Source organism: Ailuropoda melanoleuca, chromosome 3, assembly GCF_002007445.2.
Source record: "Ailuropoda melanoleuca isolate Jingjing chromosome 3, ASM200744v2, whole genome shotgun sequence".
Taxonomy (NCBI): Eukaryota; Metazoa; Chordata; class Mammalia; order Carnivora; family Ursidae; genus Ailuropoda; species Ailuropoda melanoleuca.
The window spans coordinates 53,827,002-53,849,278 of NC_048220.1; the positions used below are offsets into that span (position 1 = coordinate 53,827,002).

The 22,277-nt window shown below is 41.7% G+C and overlaps 1 protein-coding gene across 2 annotated transcripts in view; it reads right to left on the reverse strand.

Moving 5' to 3' along the window:
- ARSB (arylsulfatase B) overlaps positions 1 to 22,277 on the reverse strand; it is a 163,341-nt gene that overhangs the window by 55,166 nt on the left and 85,898 nt on the right. The window contains exons 6-7 of one of the 2 annotated variants that reach the window (XM_034656415.1): positions 8,439 to 8,509; positions 6,043 to 8,190 (exon numbers count right to left, since the gene is read on the reverse strand). In XM_034656415.1, coding sequence (XP_034512306.1) covers positions 8,081 to 8,190; positions 8,439 to 8,509 — 181 coding nt within the window. In that variant the 3' untranslated portion in view covers positions 6,043 to 8,080. Of the gene's footprint in view, positions 1 to 6,042; positions 8,191 to 8,438; positions 8,510 to 22,277 lie in introns of those variants that run through there. The other variant, XM_034656414.1, reaches the window with a different exon arrangement.

Below are 22,277 nucleotides of genomic sequence, written 5' to 3' on the forward strand. Positions count from 1 at the left end.
CAGCCCCAGCCCTTCAAGTCCGCTGCTGTGATCTGGCCCTGGGAAGCCTTAAAAAAGTTGCTTACACTGATTTCTCCAAACATAAAACTGGGGCAGTGGGATTTGCCATTTCTGTGTAGCCCAGGCCTGCGGTGAGGATTAATTAGCGTTTTTAAAGGGCTGTGGGTTTGGTGTGGCTTGTTTATTTTCTCAGGATGAAAGCCAGTACTCCAGCACCAAGTGTTCACAGCGAAGGGCTGATGCATGTTACTTGAGATGCACTGTGTGAAGTGGGGTGGATGGGATATGAGGCTTGGGGGACTGCCCTCGGCATCAAAAAGGCCACATTTCCAAACACACTTTAGTGCTCCCCAAAGCGAAGGAGGCAGAAGAAAAGCCTTTGAAAATTAAAAAGGGGCAAAGTCACCTGAGTTTCGGTTCTGCGACCAAGGGCATGTACCGACCTACACCAGGGTACGCTGGATGAGCCGCTAAAGACAAATATTAGCGGGTAGAGAAGACACCAAATTCTGCTAACTTTGGGACAAGCTGCAAAATGAGCTCCTATATTCAATAAGAAAGAACGCCAGCGGAGGCCGTCAGGGTCTGATGGTGGGGGCAGGATGGTCACACTCTAGCTTCGCTGCCACGGCACAGGTGGGCCCGGGGATGAAGACACCAGTGCGGCCCCAAATCCCACTCACTGAAGACCCAGCAGCTTTCCAGGTACAGCAATCTCGCAAGAACCCTCCGGGCTGGTTTTCTTTGTTCGTTTGTTTGTTAAGATTTTATTTATTTATTTGTGTGTGCAAAAATGAGCAATCTCCTCACTGCGAGGTGGTGGGTTTCACACGTCCCCCCTAACTTTGCTTATTCTGCTCAATATCAGATTTTAGGCTACCAGACAGACAGTTGCTCCCGGATTGCTACTTCACAAATATGTCCAGAAAGAAACGAAAGTGCTTTGAAAAGAAAGTATGGTATTATTGCTCTTGCTAGATTTAGCCTAATTAAATGAGTGGGTGACAGCCAATTCAATGATTAATTTATTAGCATGCATTCTTTCAGACTGTACAAATCTGCACAACAAACTGAGAGGGGCTCTGGGTGGCTCAGTCAGTTAAGCATCTGACTCTTGATTTCCACTCAGGTCATGATCTCAGGGCTGTGAGATCGAGCCCTGCCCACATCGGCTCCGTGCTGGGCATGGAGCGTGCTTGAGATTCTCTCTCCTTCTCCCCCTCCTCTCTTTCTCTCTCCTCCCCCCTCTAAACAAAGGAGAGGGGGATTGAGAGAGTTAGAGATCAAATCTTGCCCTCCTGGGAACTGACAGCTCTGGATGGGGAAAACACAAGAATCTATACAACTGCGTCTGAGGTAGCAAGAGCTCAGTGTCCTAGGATGCTTGAGAAGCCCAAGAGACTCAAGTCTGGAGGGCTCAGCAGAGCTTCATGGAGGAGGAGGGAGGGATGTGAACAGGTCCCTAGAGAAGTGTCAGAAAGGCACAGCACGATGACGGTAGCTGAAGGTGGGCACTGCAACAGTGCCGAGGGGTCGTGTAAGCTGAATCACAGAGGTCGTAGCTGGCAGGCTCAGGCGTCCACACGCAGCTGTGGGCAGCTGGGGACCACAGACAGCCAGCAAGCAGGGAAGTGAGAGGCTGTGTCCGTGGCCTCTTCTAGACCGGCTTCTGACAAAACTTAAAGTCTAACTGATCTCCAGTACCTACATGAGTACCTAGCTTGTACCTGTTGAATAAATCATCTCAGAAATGGACTGAATGTTGCTCTAGAGAGGAAACAGGGAGCTGCTCCAAGCAGGCAAACCTGGTCAGCTCTTAGATCTTGTGTACAGAATTGGCAATTTTACCACAGAAAATGAGTGTGTGAGAGAGAGGGAGGGAAAGACTCTTCTTTCACTCTGTAATCAAGACCAGAAATAACATCTCATTATAACCTTTAAAGAAAGGAGGCCTTTTAAATGAAATAGTAACAAAGCTGTACGGAATCACTTTGAAGACTTGGCCTTTGGTGGTATGGAAAATGCTAACATCTGTCAGTGCCCTTCATCTATGATCAAGCTCCTACCAGAAGAATCTGAGTGCTTTGTACGCATGCATGTGTGTCAGGTGTACATGTATACATTGCACAACCGGATGTGCGTGAGAATTCTAAGGATACACAGAATGTCACATCCGACTTCCGAGGTGAGCTGTGGTCTCAGATGGCGGAGGCTCATTACTTCAGAACAGTGCATGTCAAGCCCGGTGCCTGCGGGATGGGTGTATATATTTCCTCTAAGGTGAACTAACTCCTTTGAAATGATTTCTCCTCATGGTCTGAGGCATGCTGGCTAGAACCTAAGGGGGTTTGGAACTGGTGCTCCTCAGAAGCTCATCGAGCCGGGCTCACACCTGCAGGATCTCAGGGCCTGACTTGGAATCTGGGCGGCTCCCTACCACTTTCGATAGTTCCAGGCTTCCCATGAATGAGCTTAAATGGCATCATCCCTGTCCCTTGGGCTCTCACAGGTCTCCTCCACTGACTACCCTGTACTGCTCGAGAAGGACACTGGGTCTAGGTCAGCCTGCTAGAAAGAAATATTTTATTTATGTATTTTTAAAGATTTTATTTATGTATTTGAGAGAGAGAGAGAGAACATGAGTGGGGGGGGGAAGGGGGCAGAGGGAGAAGGAGACTCCCCGCTGAGCAGGGAGCCCAATGCAGGGCTTGATCCCAGGACCCTGAGATCATGACCTGAGCTGAAGGAAGACACTTAACCAACTAAGCCACCCAGGAGCCCCTAGAAAGAAATATATATATATTTTTTAAGATTTTATTTATTTATTTGACAGAGAGAGACAGCCAGTGAGAGAGGGAACACTAAGAGGGGGAGTGGGAGAGGAAGAAGCAGGCTTCCCAGGGGAGCAGGGAGCCCGATGCGGGGCTCGATCCCAGGACCCTGGGATCATGCCCTGGGTCAAAGGCAGACGCTTAACGACTGAGCCACTCAGGCACCCCTAGAAAGAAATATTTTAAAGATATAGGGGAATAAATAATTCTTAGGATCTGTTCTTAGAAAGGAAGGAGGGAAGAGAAAAAGATACTGTCTGAACAGAGACCAAAACATGTCTGCCCAAGGTTATCTCAGAACAAAGCCTCTGAAGATGAATAAAGTTTCCTCAAAGCACACAGGAAAGCAATTACAGCCCACATATCTGACACTGGCCACAGGGGTGAGGGGCGAGGTGGAGATCAAAGCAGAGCCAGATTTGGGGCACGGAGAGCACAGAGAACAATGAAACAATGCAAGGGGACTTGCCAAGGAGGGAGCACAAAGAAAGAGAAGAGCAGAAGCAGCAGGGCCCTGGTCTCCGAGTGGAGTCAGGCTGAGCTGAGCACATGGGCAGGGCTTTATAAATATATATGTTTGTGTCTCACGGAGGTCTAGAGAAAGGACTGAGGAAAGGGAGGGAAAATCCCACATCCTCTCTTCCGGCTGATATTTTCAATGCAGGCAAGACTGAGGGTGGGCATTTATAAGTTGGGTAAGTAGTTTCCAGTAGTGTGAGTAGTGTAAGTAGCATATGATAATGTTAATGGTCACCGGCCACTTCTTAATTTTAATTTAATTATATTTATTTAGGAACAAAATGTAAGATGCAAGCTCAGGGATTAAAAGGTGGGTGTGAATTGCCATCCGGAGATATCCTTAGGTTCAGGAAAGGCTAAGAGATGGTAAGACAAGGACTTTAACCTGATGCTCTATTATCGTTCATTAGCAAGTATTTGCCGAGAGCCGGCTGTGATGACAGGCTCTGCGCAAAGCACTGGGGATGTGGCAGTAAATGAAAAAGATACAGACCCTGGCCTCATGAATTTCTATGCTTTTTTTCCTTTGGTTTTACATTTTACATTTATTTATTTTTAATTGTGGTGAAAAAATATATAAAATTTACCATTTTGACTGTTTTTAAATGTACAGTTCAGTGGTACTAAGTACATTCACACGGTTGTGCAACCTTCACCACACCCACCCACAGAACTCTTTTCATCTTGCAAAACTGAAGCTACACCCATTAAACACGGACTCCCCGTCTCGTCCCCGCCAGCCCCTGCCAGCCCCTATTCTACTTTCTGTCTCTATAATTTTGACTTTACGAGGTACCACATGTAGGTGGAATCATGCAGTATTTATCTTTTTGTGACTGGCTTATTTCACAAATGTTCTCCAGTTTCATCCATGGTGTAGCACGCCAGAATTTCCTTCCTCTTTAAGGCCTTTTTAAGGCCCACTGTACACGTATACCACATTTTATTTACCCTTTCATCCCACCAACAGTGCCTAAGCATTCCCATTTCTCCACATCCTCACCAACACTTGTTATTTGCCTTCCTTTTTTCTTTCTTCCTTTCTTTCCTTTCTTTTCATAGTAGCCATCCTAATGGGTGTGATCTGTGGCTCTTTGTGAATGTTTAAGCTTTACTACGGAATCTCCTGGTCTATGGGGAATCCTATGACCTCTGGTGTGTGCCTGTGTGTGTGTCCCAGTCTTCTGGGAATCTCTTTATTATTCATACCCAACCCACAATGTACCTAGGGTATGTGGCCTTGAAAAAAGCCCCAACTCCACCAGTAAGAAGGGCCTTTGGGGGCACCCTGTACTCTTAGAATAAGAGGGAGGGGATAGAGCTGCTAAACCCCAAAAGGCCAGCTTCTGAGGGGATGTGGTATTACTTAGAAGGCAGGGCTCCCCCGGGAAATGTCTAATGCCTGTTCCTCTGATTCGTGATAGGACGAGACACTGGTCCACAACCCCCAACAAGACCCACTAAAGGGCAGAAGGCAGATGGAAAAGTGGAGTGATGCAGTGATGTTTCAGAACAGGGATCAGAAAAGTGGGCAGGGTGTAGTAATAATGAAATCCTGTAATTCAAATTACTCCAGCACTTACAATGTTTCTAACATTTTCACTTGTATCTATCTATGTACAACCATGCCTTTGGCCACGTCACTGCTTAGTAATGAGGGCCGGGTGGAAAAGGAGAGAAACTGAGTCAGCAGCTTTGCTCCTTTGAGATCCTATTTACACAGAGATCCACAGAATGTTGAAGCTGGCAGGGACCTGAGACATCATTTAATTCAATCTTTGCTTCACGGGTGAGGAAACTGGTGAAGTGGCTTTTGGGAGGGTAGAGATAGAATGCCACTGTCTTATGCTTTAGTAAAGACGAACAATCTAGGAAGTGTTGGAGTCAGAAACAAAGACACGGTTCTGTGATAACACTGACTCGACTGTGAATCTGTAATTTATGCTCTATTGGCTGCTATATGATTGCATCCCACAAAACCTCTAGAACATATTCATAAAACATACTCTATAAATAGGATTCACAGACTTGGTTGTTGCCCTATAAATACATATTTTCTTAGAGCTGGATTTAATCCCCCCCAAATTAACTGCACAGAAAAGGAAACGAGCTGGAATCATCTCCTGTGAAGGAGTGGGCCCCCAAAGATAGTTCTCCTTTTTTTAGCTTCTGCTGCACAGTGGGTCGAAATGAACATAAAAACTGGGGACAAAAGCCCAAGGTGTTGCATATGTGTGAGGAGGGGCACTTTGCTACTTGCAGACAGAGACAGAAGTGAATGCCCTGTTTCTGCGGACCGACGGTGAATGTGGTTCTATGTGGATGCCGACGGCGGACAACTTCCCTCGTTACAAGCAGGAGTCAGAGCAAGAGTCCCTGGCTGACAGGGAAGGCCAACAGGGAGGGCTGGAGTGGGCTTCAAGGTGGTGGGGGGGCAGCAGAAGGCCAGAAAATGTTCCCGAACTTGGGACAGCAGTAAAGGGTCGTCGTAAGTCCATCATTTAATATGTGGGAAAAGTGGAGGGACTTGGTTAAGGCCTTATAATCTATGGGTGGCAAAACTAAAATGATTCACTATTCTGATTTCCATGCCCTCNCTCGATCCCATAACGCCGGGATCACGCCCTGAGCCGAAGGCAGACGCCCAACCGCTGTGCCACCCAGGCGCCCCCTTCCTTAACTTTTATACCGGAGAAACCTTGCGCCTGTGCTGGGATTGAGCTGGGGCACTGTGGGGAAGGTAGCAAAAACCACAGCAGGTTGTACTAGGAGCCCTGCAGCCAGCAGCGCTGTGGCCAGGTTACATGGAAACACAGAACTCAAGTTCCCAGTTCGTCCTTTCTCTCTTTCTTTCAGAGAAAGAGCGTGCACACGCAAGTGGGGGGAGGGGCAGAGGGACGGGGAGAGAGAACCTTCAGCAGACTCCATGCCCAGCATGGAGCCCAACATGGGGCTCAATCTCACGACCTTGAGATCATGACCTGAGCCCAAACCAAGATTCGGACACCTAACTGACTGAGCCCCCATTTCTGATACTAAGAAACATTCAGCTTGGTGAGGGGAGGGGCCTCTTCACTTGCAGATGGAACTTGGTAAGGACAGCTGACAACCATTAGTGTGTGCCGCATATTCAGCACATCCGTGGACATCATACGGGGTTCCCAGTGCATTCAACTACCTCGAGGTTTTAAAAACCCTTGCTGCCTCCCCTCTTCCCCTCTGGCCACCCCCAGAGATTCTGATACCACTGCTTATGAATGACTGCTCTAGTAAGCCAGTGATTGACTAGAATGCGTCACCCCCCTCTGGTAGGCTAGGGCGGAGAAAAGGTTAGAAACCGTGGATGTCGTGGCCACAGTAAATAGTCACGGGTCTGTGCTCCACCTACACGGCTGATCCAGTCACTTCCCAGAACCTGCTAGAACAATCTAGCCTAACAGAAATGCAATGCAAATTCACATGTAATTTTAAATTCTCTATTAACCACATAAAAAAGGAAAAGGAAAAAGGTGAAATCAATAATAAATTTAATTCAACATATCTAAAATATTGCTATTTCAATGAGTAGTAAATATATATTATGACATATTTCACATTTTTCATACTAAGTCTTCAAAATCTGATGTGTATTTTATACACATCTCAATTCACAATTAGCTACATTTCAAGTGTTCGAAAGCCACACACCCTTGCCTCTTTCACTGACATAAGTTACTCCAATAGAAATTGCAATTTCTCCATACTATAGCCATCCTACCTGCCTCAGACCCTTTCTTTTCCACTTTGGTCCAACACTCTTCCATGAGTCATCAAGTAATCGTCACTGAGGGCCTACCCAGTGATGGGTATTCATGTTAATGTAGGAGGATGAGAAGATAAATAAGACATAGACCCTGACTTGCAGGAGCTCTCACCTTGGTGGGAAATGAAAGCACATACAAGAGAATTTGCTGAAGGCTTTATGCACAGATACATACAAAAGGATGCTAAGGAAGGACTTTCTGGGGTTCCAAGAAGCATTCACATACATGGGACATTTGTATTGAGTTTTAAGGGATGAGGAAAAATTGTGGAAGGTCAGGGAAAGGTGTTCAGCCACAGAAAAAAAGCATATTCAAGACAAAAAATGATGATCTACATGCCTGGAAAAGGCAAGTGTCTCACAGGGCAAGGAGTGGCTGGGGGCAGCTGGGGGGTGAGGGGGGGGCCTCAAGTGCCCACTGATACACAACCACTGTGAGGTTGTTGCCTGAGCAGGCAAATCCCGGGCCAGGTTGTGGCACAGACTGGAGAGGACAAAGAAGTCAGGAATTCTTAACAGAATGAATGAAGAGGGTGGCAGTATGTCTAGAAAGGGGGGCATGTGAGCACCCAAGGGAATGAATGGGATGGAAGAGCATTGTTTTCTAAATTTAGAGTCTGGAGTTGAGGCCTGATAATGGAGGCTGGACAAAAGCCCTAAGAGTTACAGCTTTCCAGACCCAAACTCACTAGGTTAGGGTTCATAGGGCCACGAGCATGGTATTTACACAGGACAATTACAACCTGTTGTGATCTGAGAGCACAAATGGCCTCTTTCCCTGAAGAATTAATGGGGCTACCTACGGCTTAACTTAGGCAGGAGACAAAATCAAGCCAAATGACTTCCAGGATTGCTAGGTAAGTCACACCTGTGAGACGCAGCAGGTGCTGGGCAGCACCTGGCCAGTTCCATCAGATGATGTGGCGGCTCATCTGACCTTCGGTTTCCTGGAAGAAGGCTCTGGAGCTCTCAGGTGAGAAGAGAGCAACAACAGCATGACATTCCCAGTGAGCAAGGGCCTCTGAGATTCTATGAAAGCTGAGGCAGGGAGATGAAATGGCTTGAAGGTCATATAGCCAGTAAGTGGCAAAGCCAAGAACAGCATTTACCATCTGTGGTACCAAAGACACGGGGAGGTCAGTACAACAGGTGTTATGGAGAACTGTTTATCCTGACAGCGAACTCAAGTGGAAAAGGAGAAAGTGAGGCTGGAGACACACTGGGCAATAAAAAAATCCTCGCGAGCTAAAGAGATTGAGTTTAGTAGCGATAAATGAGGTACTCACATGGTGAAATATCCACAAAGTTTGGGTCGATATTATGCAGCAGCTCCATTCTGGGGGACGGGCTTCCTTCGCTAGAAGAGAATTTTTTAGGAAACATTAATTTCCTCTCTCAAATTAATAGGATAACTTTTAACGCTTCTTTTCCTTGTACTTACAGGAAATAACGAGCTTGCCAATTAACCACTTTGTCATGAATTCAGAGATCTCCAAAATCTGTAGTTGGTGCATCTTAAATTCATCATTATTTCTCTACATTACAGTAATGACTGAAGATCTAACAAGACTGTCAGTGTCAAGCATATGACAATTAAAAAACAGTCTTGGGGGGCGCCTGGGTGGCACAGCGGTTAAGTGTCTGCCTTCGGCTCAGGGCGTGATCCCGGCGTTCTGGGATCGAGCCCCACATCAGGCTCCTCCGCTGGGAGCCTGCTTCTTCCTCTCCCACTCCCCCTCCTTGTGTTCCCTCTCTCGCTGGCTCTCTCTCTGTCGAATAAATAAATAAATAAAATATTTAAAAAAAAAACAGTCTTGGTTGTGACCCTTTGCAATAAACACTGTGGCTGTGTTTATACATGAGTATTCTTTATGAAGGGGAGATGAGAACTCAAGTCACTCTGTGTAGACTTCACACTGACCGTTCACAGGGGGATGAGGAAAGAACATCTACCAGGATGGTGGCATCGGTACTACAATCACAACCTACATTAGTGGCGAAAAGAAACTTGGGGATCACGGTCCAACCCCTTATGTTATGAGTAAGGCAGACACAAAGGTATTGGCCAAATATTGGATCATGTGGCTCTCAAAATGGTGTTCTTAAAAAACGGGGAGCATTAGGGCGCCTGGGTGGCTCAGTCCATTAAGCATCCGACTCTTGGTTTTGGCTCAGGTCATGATCTCAAGGTCATGGGATCAAGCCCCACATCAAGCTCTGTGCTCAGTGTGGAGTCTCCTCCAGGTTCTCGTTCCCTCTCCCTCCTGCTCACTCTTCTCTCTCTCAAATCAATAAAATCGTCAAAAAAAAAATTGGGAGCATTAACATTACCAGATATATGTGGGGTGTGCACGATATACTCAGGACATTTTGCTAGTATAGACTCAGCCTCATGTAAAAACAATTTCAATTGTTGGGAGAGTACTAAGGACTGCTTGATAACCCAATAAAAGGCTGCAAAGTACTGTTAATACTGTAGGATTTGTATACACCCGAAAAACCATTAAGGTCCCTGATGTGACCAAGAGGACATGTTTTCAGGTGACCCAATATCCATACCTCGAAATCACAGGTAGCTGTCTATGGCAGTGGCTTGGGATTTCAAGGTCCATAAAATTTCAAAAAATCTGGGTTGTGATTGGCAATGTGATTGGACAAGTAAAAAAATTTTAAGACATAATTTAATTTATAAAAACCCCGAACTTCGACTACCATCACCATTGTATTATAAAATAAAGATTTTTTTTTTTTTTTAAGAGAGGGAGAGGTGGCAGGGTGAAGATGGAAGGGAGAGAGAGAATCTTAAGCAGCCTCCACGTCCAGCAGAGGGAGACTCAGGGCTCCATATCACAACACTGAGATCATGAACTGAGCCGAAATCAAGAGTTGGATGCTTAAGCGACTGAGCCACCCAGATGCCCCTAAAATAAAGATAATTTTAATAGCAAAAAAGGTAGGAAGAATATGATCCCAGAAAAACATGACAGCTCTTCAAATTGAATGTTTTTAACTTTAGTATTCTATCAGATTTCCTTGTTCTTCTCTACTCCATAAAACACACTAACCAGAGAGTGAGAGGAAATACACAGGGATGCCCCTAGTCCTGGGGGCACAGGAGGCAGCACTGTTGGGGAGAGGGGGCATATTTCCCAGGACTCTTCTCATTTTCTTCTTGAGGTAACTAACTATCTGATTGTCCTGAGGACTGTCAACCAGTCCAAAATGACAGGAATGAGTTTGATTCCAGAAGCTCTGAATGCAAGAAGATGATTAGCAAACAAAATGGCGAACGTGAGAAAAGCCAAACAGGATGATGATGATAATGTCTCATTTGTGGGTTTAATGCAAATAGAGTGAAAATCTGGATGATAATTATAGCAAGTAAGTCAGGAGGGGAAATTGGAATGAATACATTTTATAAAGTCTTCATATTGTTCAGAAGAAGTTAATATTACTGATGAAATTTAGATTTAGCTAAATAAAATTTGCATGTTAAAAATTTAAGGTAACTTGAAAATAAAAAGGATAGAATTTTTCTGGACTACCAAAAAACCAAAACAAAATTCATCCAATTCAAAAGAAGACCCAAAACTTTCAGGGCCAAGATATTAGTACATAACCACCTGTCTTTAAAAGCATAGTTCACTGGAGTACCCCAAAGCATAAGGCACAGTTAAATAAAGGGTATTTTTCTAATACCTTTTGGAAAGAGTTTCTCTGTTATGTTATTCACTCATTTACATTTTTTTTTGCATTATTCAGAAGAGCCACAGATATTTCAAAATAAGGAAACTTAAGAGATGACATTTTGAATACTGGAGTCTGTGAGTAATCCTGGTGACGGATTATGTGCTGGGAAAAATCTTCACAGGCAGAATCACCATGATGCAAACAGGAACAACAACAACAACAAAAAAAAACAACCAGTTCTCTTACGTATGTTGTGACACTACTACTTAAAATGCAGTAATCAGAATATTTTGATAAGGATGTGGTTACAGATATGAGGCAAGAAGACACAGTTTTGTGATTAGTAATTAAGACAATGACCAAACATCCTTAGTCACTCCGAGTTATTAAATAAATCAAGGAAACCAAATGTACATTTAGGGACCTGAATAAAACACTGCAACTCTTGGGTTACTTCACCTCAAAATATAAAAAGTTGTTAAAACCCCAGATAAGCCCATGTACCAATTCTGTGGGGCTAGCCTTTTGGAAAATGATGGATTTTAGAAATATCTCTGGGTGGATTTTTTAAAAGATGCATACCGACATGGGAAGTAATTATGGAAATATGGAAAAATATACACCAAACTTAACTGGAGTGGATGGATGGGTGGGGTGAGGTTATCAAAGACTTTTCGATTTCTACAACTAGCATGTATTATTATTGCAATTAAGAAAAATTTAAGATTTTTAAAATGTTTTATTTATTTATTTACTTAATATTCATTTATTTTGAGAGAGAGAGTTGGGGGGAGGGGCAGAGTGAGAGGAAGAAGCAGACTCCCAGATGAGCAAGGAGCCCAATGCGGGATTCAGTCTCAGGACTCTGGGATCATGACCTAAGCCAAAGGCAGACACTTTACCAACTGAGCCACCCAGGCACCCCAGGAATCTGCATTTCTTTTTTTCTTTTTTTTAAGATTTTTATTTATTTATTTGACAGAGAGAGAGACAGCCAGCGAGAGAGGGAACACAAGCAGGGGGAGTGGGAGAGGAAGAAGCAGGCTCATAGCAGAGGAGCCTGACGTGGGGCTCGATCCCACAACGCCGGGATCACGCCCTGAGCCGAAGGCAGACGCTCAACCGCTGTGCCACCCAGGCGCCCCAGGAATCTGCATTTCTAACAGGTTCCCAGGTAGTACTGTTGCTGCCGCTCTGAGGACCACACTTTGAGTAGCAAGATTGGAGGACATCTCCTGGGATCCTCTAACAAGGGACTGGAACTCTTTTGGAGTTTCCTAAATTAGAAACTCAAGTTTAGACCTGCTTCTGGAGCAATGATTCTTGACCTTGGCTATACAATGCAGTCACCTGGGGAGCTTTAAAAAATAGTGATGCTTGGATTCCACCACAAGGGAGTGATCTCACTGACATGTACTTCAGCCTCGGCATGTAGATTTATAAAAGTAAATATAACAATATTATATATTATTATAATAAATATAGTATTTATAAATATTATATTTATAATATATAATGTATATTATGTATATACATGTTACATGTATATAATATACATTATATATTATAAATATAGTATTTATAAAAGTAAAATTTTCTTAAAATTAGCTTTATTAAAATACAATTTATATATCATACAATTCACCCACTTAAAGTGTACGGTTAAACATTTTTAGCATATACACAGAGTTGTACAACCATCAACACAATCTAATTTTAGATTATTTTTCTCCCCTGCTAAATAAAAATTGTGTACCCATTAGCAGCTACCCTTCAGTTTGTCTCTCCCTAACCTCCTTGCAGCCCAAGGCAATCACTAATCTATCGTGTTCCTACAGACCTGCCTATTCTAGATATTCATATGAATGGAATCATAGAGGGGCGCCTGGGTGGCTCAGTCTGTTAAGCAGTTAAGTGCCTGCCTTCGGCTCAGATCAGGATGTCAAAGTCCTGGGATGACTTGGCAGGGGTGTCTGCTTCTCCCTCCCCCTCTACCCCTGGTCGTGTTCTCTCTCATTCACTCTCTCAAGTAAACAGATAAATCATAAAAGAAAAAAATGGAATCATAAAATATGTGGGCTTTTGGATGGCTTCTTTCACCTAGGATAATGCCTTCATGGTTCAGCCATGTTGCAGCACGTATTTCTACTTCATTCCTTTATATGGCTGAATAATATTTCATTGTATGGATATAACATGTTTTCTTCATCCATTCATCAGTGGACAGACATCTGGATTGTTTTCACATTTTGGCTACTCTGAATAATGCTGTTATGTATGTTCACATACAAGGTTCTGTATGGATGTTTGCTTTCATTTCTCTGGGATATATATCTAGGAGGGGACTTGCTGGGTCATATGGTAATTCTATATTTAAACTTTTAAGGACATGCAGAACTGTCTTCCAAGGCAATTGTACCATTTACATTCTAAGTGGCTGTGTGTGAGCATTCGAATGTCTCCACATCCTCGTCACCGCTTGTTAATGGCTGTCTTCTTGATTATAGCCATCTTAGCTGGTATGAAGTGGTATCTCACTGTGGTTTTCACTTACATTTTCACCTTCATATGAATATCTACTATTTGTATAGCTTCTTTAGAGAAATATCTATTCAGATACTTTGCTCGTTTTTTATTTGGTCTGTTTGTCTTCCTGTAATTGGGTTGCATATATTCTGGATGTATTCTGGATGCAACTCCCATATCAGATGTATGATTGGTTAATATTTCCTCTAATTCTCTGGGTTGTCTTTTTGCTTTCTTTATAGTATCATTTGCAGAACAAAAGTTGAAAATTTTGATGTGGTACAACTTATCTATTTTTCCTTTTGTTGCTTTTGGTATTTTATCTACAAAACCATTGCTTAACCCAGGGTCACAGAGATTTACTCCTACATTTTCTTTTAAGATTGTTATAGTTTTAGCTCTTACATTGAGGTCTCTGATCCATTCTTAAAAAAAGATTTATCTATTTAGTTGAGAGAGAGAGAGAGCACGCAGGGGGAGGGGCAAAGGGAGAGAGAGAATCCTGAAGCAGACTCCCCACTGAGCATAGAGCCTGACGTGGGGCTCGATCCCAGGACCCCAAGATCATGACCCAAGCTGAAACCAAGAGTTAACCACCCAACCAACTAAGCTACCCAGATGTCCCAGGTCTCAGATCCATTTTAAGTTAATTGTTGGGTATGCTGTGAGGTAAGAATCCAATTTCATTCTTTTGCATTGGATATCCAGTTATTCCAGTACCATTTATTGGGAAGATTATGCTTTCCCAGTTGAACTATGTTGGTACCCTTGTCACAAATGCAGCTGATTCTAACACACAGCTCAGGGTGAGAATCACTAATCTTGAGCCTTGTTATATGAAGTCAACACATCTGATTATATGTTCTAAATTCTTGCTTTTCTTCTACAGAGGAAAGGATGGGTGACTAGCTTCTAGGACACTTATGTAATGAGCACATGTATAATAATGGCTTCCCCTTGAAAGGAAGTCCCAGTTCCTCAGAAAGTATCTTAAGAAAACCATTGATAACTTCCTTCAATCAGTCCCTTTAATTTGTCCCTGTGTAGGGATATAAGGACTTTGAACACATCTCTTTTTGTGTATAATACAATTTCTTCCTCAAAGGTAAGTGTACCGAAGTGAGATGGAAAAAAAAAAAAGTGCTTTGCATGTTCATGACAGTTTTCAGCAACATCAACTGTGTGATCACAATGTTACAAATAAACAGTGGCTTCATCAAACTCATAAAGGCTTATGGGACTGATCATTGTTATGTGTTAGCTTTTATCTTCTGCATGTATCTATGCATTTATAGGTAATGCTACAAATATCACAGCATTTCATGATTACTTGTCCATTATACTGTGCCGAAGTGTTATTGCCATACAACCAAAGTACTAGAAAGTGGACGCTGTCAGTTGTTTCGGTAATTTATGGTCTTCCGACCAGTTCTGAAGGCCTCACTCTCTCACATTCAGTCTTGCATTGTCTTTAAGGGCACAGCCTTTCAGGGTCTGCATCTCAAGTCCACGAGGTTTTATAAACTAGAGCCTTGTTTCCTCACCAGCAGAATGTGGATAAAAGTCTCCACTTCCAGAATTGTTAGAATTAAATAAGGCATGAAGCGCACATCCATAAAGCTTGGGATGTAACATGTGCTGGATAAGCTGATAGCTTAAAAACAAGAACACCTTTTATTACAAAATGTGGATCCCGATTCTGCAGACATGGAAATACCACAACCATAATTACAAGACTATAACCTGAGATACAGACAGAAGAATAATACGTAGATACAAGGAAACATTAGTATCCCTATCCATTCCTCTTGCTGGCAAGAATTCCCCTTATAGGGGCGCCTGGGTGGCACAGCGGTTAAGCGTCTGCCTTCGGCTCAGGGCGTGATCCCGGCGTTGCGGGATCGAGCCCCACATCAGGCTCCTCTGCTATGAGCCTGCTTCTTCCTCTCCCACTCCCCCTGCTTGTGTTCCCTCTCTCACTGGCTGTTTCTATCTCTGTCGAATAAATGAATAAAATCTTTAAAAAAAAAAAAAGAATTCCCCTTATGAAACCTACTGGTATAGTTATAACTTTAATCTCTAAGGCATGTTACAGTAGTCCCTCCCTTGTGAGAGTCTCATTTTAGAAATGTGTCAGTGTCAAATATAGCTAAGTCACACAGTCTACTCATCACGAACTTCATATAAAAAAGATACAGTGTCATCAGTTATCTAGGGATTTTCCCTACCTTTCAGATTAAGCATATGATATAGTTTGCTGTACAGGCAACACTATCTTCATTAGACTGTTGATTCCATTGGTGACATTTAAATCTCTGAATAACGACTGATGATATTCATGGGAAATGATTTTCCAACAATGATACAAGTTCATGCAATGACCTCGTTTCATTATCGCAAGGTAGTGCGGGTTTTTACTATTGCAAATGTTTGGGCTCCAGAGTCATAGGGACAAAGCAGCCCCTTCTGATTAGCTTCTTAAGGTGGGCACCCATGGGACTGCTCAAGGATCCTTACTGCACGATGCTCACTACCCACCCCTGCTTACATGAATGACTACGGCAGTGAGTAGGCAAAACGTTATGTGAAGAGAAAGAACTGTAACATGTTGTTCACATTGACCACTTAATGACAGAGACCCATCTCTAAACCAATGAAATGGGCATGTTTCATCCATGTCCATAACTATCAAACTGGAGTGATTTGGAGGTTTCTTTGTTTTGGCCAGGCATTTATAAAGCATTTATTATGTGCCACATATCATTTTAAATGCTTTACATGTATTATTATATTGAATCCTTGACACTGTGACATAGATACAACGAGAGCACAGAGTGGTTAAGTGACTTGCAAGATCATGTTGCTAAGCAGGGTATGGAACTGGCTTTGAAACTCGGGCAGTTTCTGACTGACTCCTGAATCCCTCACTTCTAACCACTATGCTAAATTGTCTCCTTAGTAAGATGCACACGTGGCCTCAGTATCTCCTTGAATGTCTTACGTTTCCATTCATTCAGCTTATTTTCAAGGCATCTTTACCAAGTATCTCTATTAACTTCAAATGCCTCTATTAACAAGAGAGAGAATCCTTTTCTCCATCTTCTCTTAAAAACTTATGTAAAATGGTATACAGTTAATTATCTTTTTTAAAAAGATTTTATTTATTTATTCGTCAGAGAGAAAGCGAGTGAGCACACGCAGGCGGAGCGGCAGGCAGAGAGAGAAGCAGGCTCCTTACTGAGCCTGATGCGGGACTTGATCCCAGGACCCTGAGATCATGACCTGAGCCAAAGGCAGATGCTTAAAAGACTGAGCCACCCAGGCATCCGAAGTTAATTATCCTTGACGATATGTTAGTATTCAATTTTAATTTACCTCAAATATCATATTCTCCGGATTAGCTTTAAAAATAACAGGACAAGAAGACACTGATCGGTGACTAGTTTCCAATAGGCTATAAATATTTTCTAAAAGTCTACAGTTTCAGACACTGAGATCACAGCACTGTCCATTTATAAATAGACTTTCCAGTTTTTGACTTTCATTTTCCAAATCATTGAAGGGTGGGGTAGTAACATATTTCCCATAAATAAATGAAATACGATTACATTCCATATTCATTTTACCACTAGCTGCTGACCATCTGTCATAAAAAAGGCACACCCTGAAAAGCAGGATCAAATTTTTAGCAACAGAAATAGCCATGATGATATTTTCTGAGAAGAAATTTGGAAAAAAAAAAGAGTCACTGATTAAAAAATTCAAGACACACCCTGAGTAACGTCCAACCTGCTCCCCCTTCGCGAGCACCGTCATCACTGTCACCATCTTCATGTCAAGCCACTGAGTCGTGACTGCGTTCCAGGCACTGCGCTGTTTTTATACATTTTTTTCCCTAAACCCATCACAGAAGTGCCTATGAGGTAGAAACTACTAATGCTACATTTTACACATGAGGGAACTGATGCTTGCGAGTGTTAAGTAACTTGCCCAAGGTCACACAAATATCAAATGGAGATAAGGTGTGAACCAGGTCTACCCACAGAGCTCACACTTTTCAGCCATTATACAGTTGACCCTTGAACAATGTAAGGGCTAGGGGTGCTGACCCCCTGGGCAGTCAAAACTCCATGTACAAGTTCTGACTCCCCCAGAACTTAACTATTAATAGTATACTATCAACCAGAACCCTTACTGATAATGTAAACAGTTGATTAACACACATTTTGTATGTTATGTGTATCATAAACTGTATTCTTACAATCAAGTAAACTAGAAAAAAGAAATGTTACTAAGAGAATCATAAGGAAAATACATTTAGAGTAATGCACTGTATTTATATTAAAAAATCCGTGTATAAGTAGGCCCGTGAAGTTAAACCTGTGTTGTTCAAGGGTCAACGGTACCAGTGAAATTCCTGGTGAGATTTCTTTGCCTTGTTATGTGGGCCCAGGTGATATAAGGTTTGTGGAAATCCCATGCTCCTTGAAAAGCCATTTTAACATGCAAACATAACCATGAATAAAGAAGTTAGGCATGGGAATTATAAGATTTTGACTTAATTTGGTGAGGAAATATATAACTTAAATTCATTTGATATAGAGTTATATATGGAGAGATTACTTTCATGGACATTTTTATTAAGAAATCTTATTAAATTTTTAAAGTAGACTACTTAAGAAATATGTAATATTATTAAAAATAACTGAATCATTCCCAAATATAGTCTTTTCCTTTTCATTACTGAAAAATAATTGGTAGGACTTCTGGGTTAGAATCAGGGCAAACCTGCAGGGCCTATTATGCCTTTCTTCCAATTTCCATGATAATACCCATAAAGAATTACAAAAAGATGAAAACTGGCAAGAGCACTGGAAACTAAAGAGAAGACCAGATGCCAGAGTCTCCAGGGGATTTTCACTAATGCCAATGCTGCAGAGATTAACAACATATTCTTGGATTCTACCATAAGAATCAAAAACTGATCCCAAAGAAAACAGAAAAAAGATGGCTTTGCTTTGTCTACCTCTAGCTATGGGGCTCAGAGATTGCACTAAAGAAAAAATGGGCAATGATTTCCCGTGAGACGTCTTCAGAACTAGCCCATCACATTTTTCCTCCTTCACTCCCAGTTACATCCCTCCCTATGTCCACCCAGGCGGCAAACGCTAGACTACATGAGAGGAAACAGAAGAAAGGAGGCATAACATGTAGGATCCTTGCATGTGAAGTCAACTAACCAAAAACACCCCCAAATCTGAACTAACCCCTAGAGCACTACATACTGTGGCCTTAGGGTAGGGGCTCCTTTTTTTTTTTAAGATTTTTTTTTTTTAAGATTTTTGTTTATTTATTTGAGAGAGAGCGCACAAGCTGGGGGATAGGGGCAGAGGGAGAGGGAGAAGCAGACCACCCACTGAGCAGGGAGATGGATGCAGGACTCGATCCCAGGACCCCCAAGATCATGACCTGAGCCAGAGGCAGACACTTAACTGACTGAGCCATCTAGGTGCCCCAGGGTAGAAGCTGTTTTATAAAAAATGCTGGTGAAGTAGAGAATCAAAAAAATAACACAACATTCCTTAAATATTTTGCTTTAACTTAAAAACATATATTCAGTTGGCAGTCTTTGAATGCAGGGCTACTGGTTAGAATTCTCTACCATCCTTATTTCATCAAACATACTTATAATGCTTCTTTACAGTTTTTAGGGCTGTTTTTCTTTTCTTTTTAAAAATCTTTTATTTAAATTCAATTTAGTTGACATATACGTATTATTAGTTTCAGGGGAAGAATGCAGCGATTCATCAGTTGCCTATAACACCCAAAACACCCTAGGGCTGTTTTTCTTAAACTGGAGAAAGAGCCTAAGAACATGTGAGTTTCCAGATTTCCACGGAATAATGGAGGCCATCTAAATTTTAATCTCTCCACATCTTTTCTTTAGACACCATAATGAAAAGGAAAGAAAGTTGGGGTGCCTGGGTGGCTCAGTCAATTAAGCATCTGCCTTCTGCTCAGGTCATGATGTCAGAGTCCTGGGATAGAGTCCCATGTCANTCTGCCTTCGGCTCAGGGCATGATCCCGGCGTTACGGGATCGAGCCCCACATCAGGCTCCTCTGCTATGAGCCTGCTTCTTCCTCTCCCACTCCCCCTGCTTGTGTTCCCTCTCACTGGCTGTCTCTATCTCTGTCAAATAAATAAATAAAATCTTTAAAAAAAAAAAAAAAGGAAAGGAAAGAAAGTAAAATCACCCAATGCCTAAGCCTGTAACATAAGTGGGAGACAGAACATATTTAAACCATGGGTTGCTGTGAGGAAATAATCATCTAAGACCTGATGAGTCCATGCCAAGGTCAACCAGGGCAGAGTCAGGCTGGCATCATGCAAAAGAGGGTGAGGGGGCATTGAGGGGAAGGACTCAGACTGTATTGGTAAAATACACCCCCAGAAAAAGAGGGCCCCACCCTGAGGGACAGAAGAATGAGACACAGGTGTGACACCCAGTGGATCAGAGGACTAGAGCCTGAGGAGTCCAAAGGGAGGACAAGAGAGGCCGTCTCAGGCGGCACTGACTCTGAAAGGAGCCGTTGAAGATCAGGTGTTTTTTAGAAACTGGACGGTAAGGGGAAAAAAGGAAGAGACAAAAGATCAGGGTCCTACTGAAAGAACCTAGTATCATAGAATTACAAGAGGGCAGACCGGAAAGATAGTGGCAACATTTATTTTAAGAAGGGCACTTCACTATAGCAGTAGAAAAAGGTGTTCTTGAACCAAGAACTAAATTAAACTATCAAAAGCCCACCCCCATAGATTGCCTACTATTACAGGTCGAGGAAAAGCTGACATATGAAAACGTGAACAACAAAAAGAACCCAGCATCTAAACAAAGTTACCACAGGAGATGAGAATCAAAACTTTTGGCAAATGAAAACATTGCCCCATCATGGCAACAAAAAACAAAACAAAAGAAACAACCACATGCAGAAGAAAACTGTTACACAAGATTTCAACGTAAATTAAATAAGCCACTACCAATATAAAAAAAAAACCCATGAATCAAAAAATTTAAAACTCTGAAACTGAACTAAGGAAAGAAACTAAAAGAAAAGACAAAATCTCAGAAATGAAGGGGTAGTATATATGACTGAAAATATATGAGGCATATAGAAAATGAAAATGAAAAGAGAGAAGGCAATTCAGAATAAAGAAAAAGGATCAGAGAGAAACAGAACTAAAAGATATGTAAATAAGATTCAATAAAATTTATAACTTCAGTCCCTGAAGAAGAAACACAACAGTGAAATATAATATTTAAAACTATAATTCAAAAGTCTCTTAAATAAAAGATCTGAATGTACAGATTGAAAGAACTCACTGTATATCTAAGAATATACATGGTCCCCTTTGAGACAGAGCTGATAAAAAAGTCTTAGACTTTAAATCAAAATAATAATAAAATCTTCTTAGCCTCCAGGCAAAAAGACCAAGTCACTTGAAAAAAAAATCATGTTGACATTAAATGTATCAACAGCATCATAAAAAACAAAGAGTGGATAACATTTTCAAGAAATTCAAGGAAAGAAAGTATGAGACAAGGATTTTATATCAGTTCAACAGTTTTTCAATTATCAAGGTTGTAGAAAATGCTTTAATAAATACTCAAGAATTCAAAGAATCCTGAGAAATCTATTAAAGAATTAATTCCTCCAAATAAGAGATAATTGAGAACATTTTAGAAATTTAGAAGTGGTTAGGATGGAATACATTAATGTAGGTCTAAGACTAAAACAAGATAGTGAATGAGGACAGAAGAACAATATTCTATATATTATATGCTCTGACCAGGTAGAAATAATACAACTAAGAATAAGACGGCAAGAGACACATGAAAGGATTGAGTTAAATACAGTAGTTAATTTCCCTATAAGTAATAAGTAGGAGTCAAAAATGCCATTTGAAGATAACAAACCAAATAGGAGAACCTAAGTAAAAAGGAGGACTAAGAATTATATACCGATCCTCCTTGACTTGTAATGGGAATATGTCCCAATAAAACCACTTTAAGTCAAAAATATAATAAGGTGAAAATACATTTAATATACCCAACCTATGGAACATCCGAGTCTGGCCTATCTCAAATGTGCTCAGGACACTCCTATTAGCCTACTGTTAGGCAGATCATCTAACACAAGCCTGTTTTATAATAAGGTGTTAAATACCTCATATAACTTAATAAATACTGTACTGCAAGTGGAAAACAGAATGGTTGTCAACATACCAGTTGTTTACCCTCATGATCGCACGGCTGCCTAGGAAAGATCAAAAGTCAAACTAGGAAGTATGGTTTCTACCGAATGTGTATCACTTTTGCACCATCACAAAGTCAAAAAATCATAAATCAGGGCAGTCTGTAAAGATATTAGGATAAAGGTGAACACTAGAATAGAAATCATTCTAAATATTAAAAGAACTAAAAAAAAATCAAAGGTCAAAGATAAGAGTAAATATAACAAGACAATACAACAAAGCTAGGAATAAAAATACCAGTCATAGCAATATACATGAGCTCATCTACTAAAACAAAATAATTTCTTACTGGATCACCAAGAAAAACCCAACCCTATAACTAACAACTACAGGATATGCATTCTTTTTCAAGTTCACATGGCACAGACACCAAGAGAGATCGTATGTAGAGCCAAGGTCAGATTTAAAAGGGCTCAATAGTATAAAGTATGTCCTCTGACCACAACAGAATTATTATTTTTTTTAAAGATTTTATTTATTTATGTGACAGAGAGACAGCCAACGAGAGAGGGAACACAAGCAGGGGGAGTGGGAGAGGAAGAAGCAGGCTCCTAGCCGAGGAGCCCGATGTGGGACTCGATCCCGGAACGCCGTGAT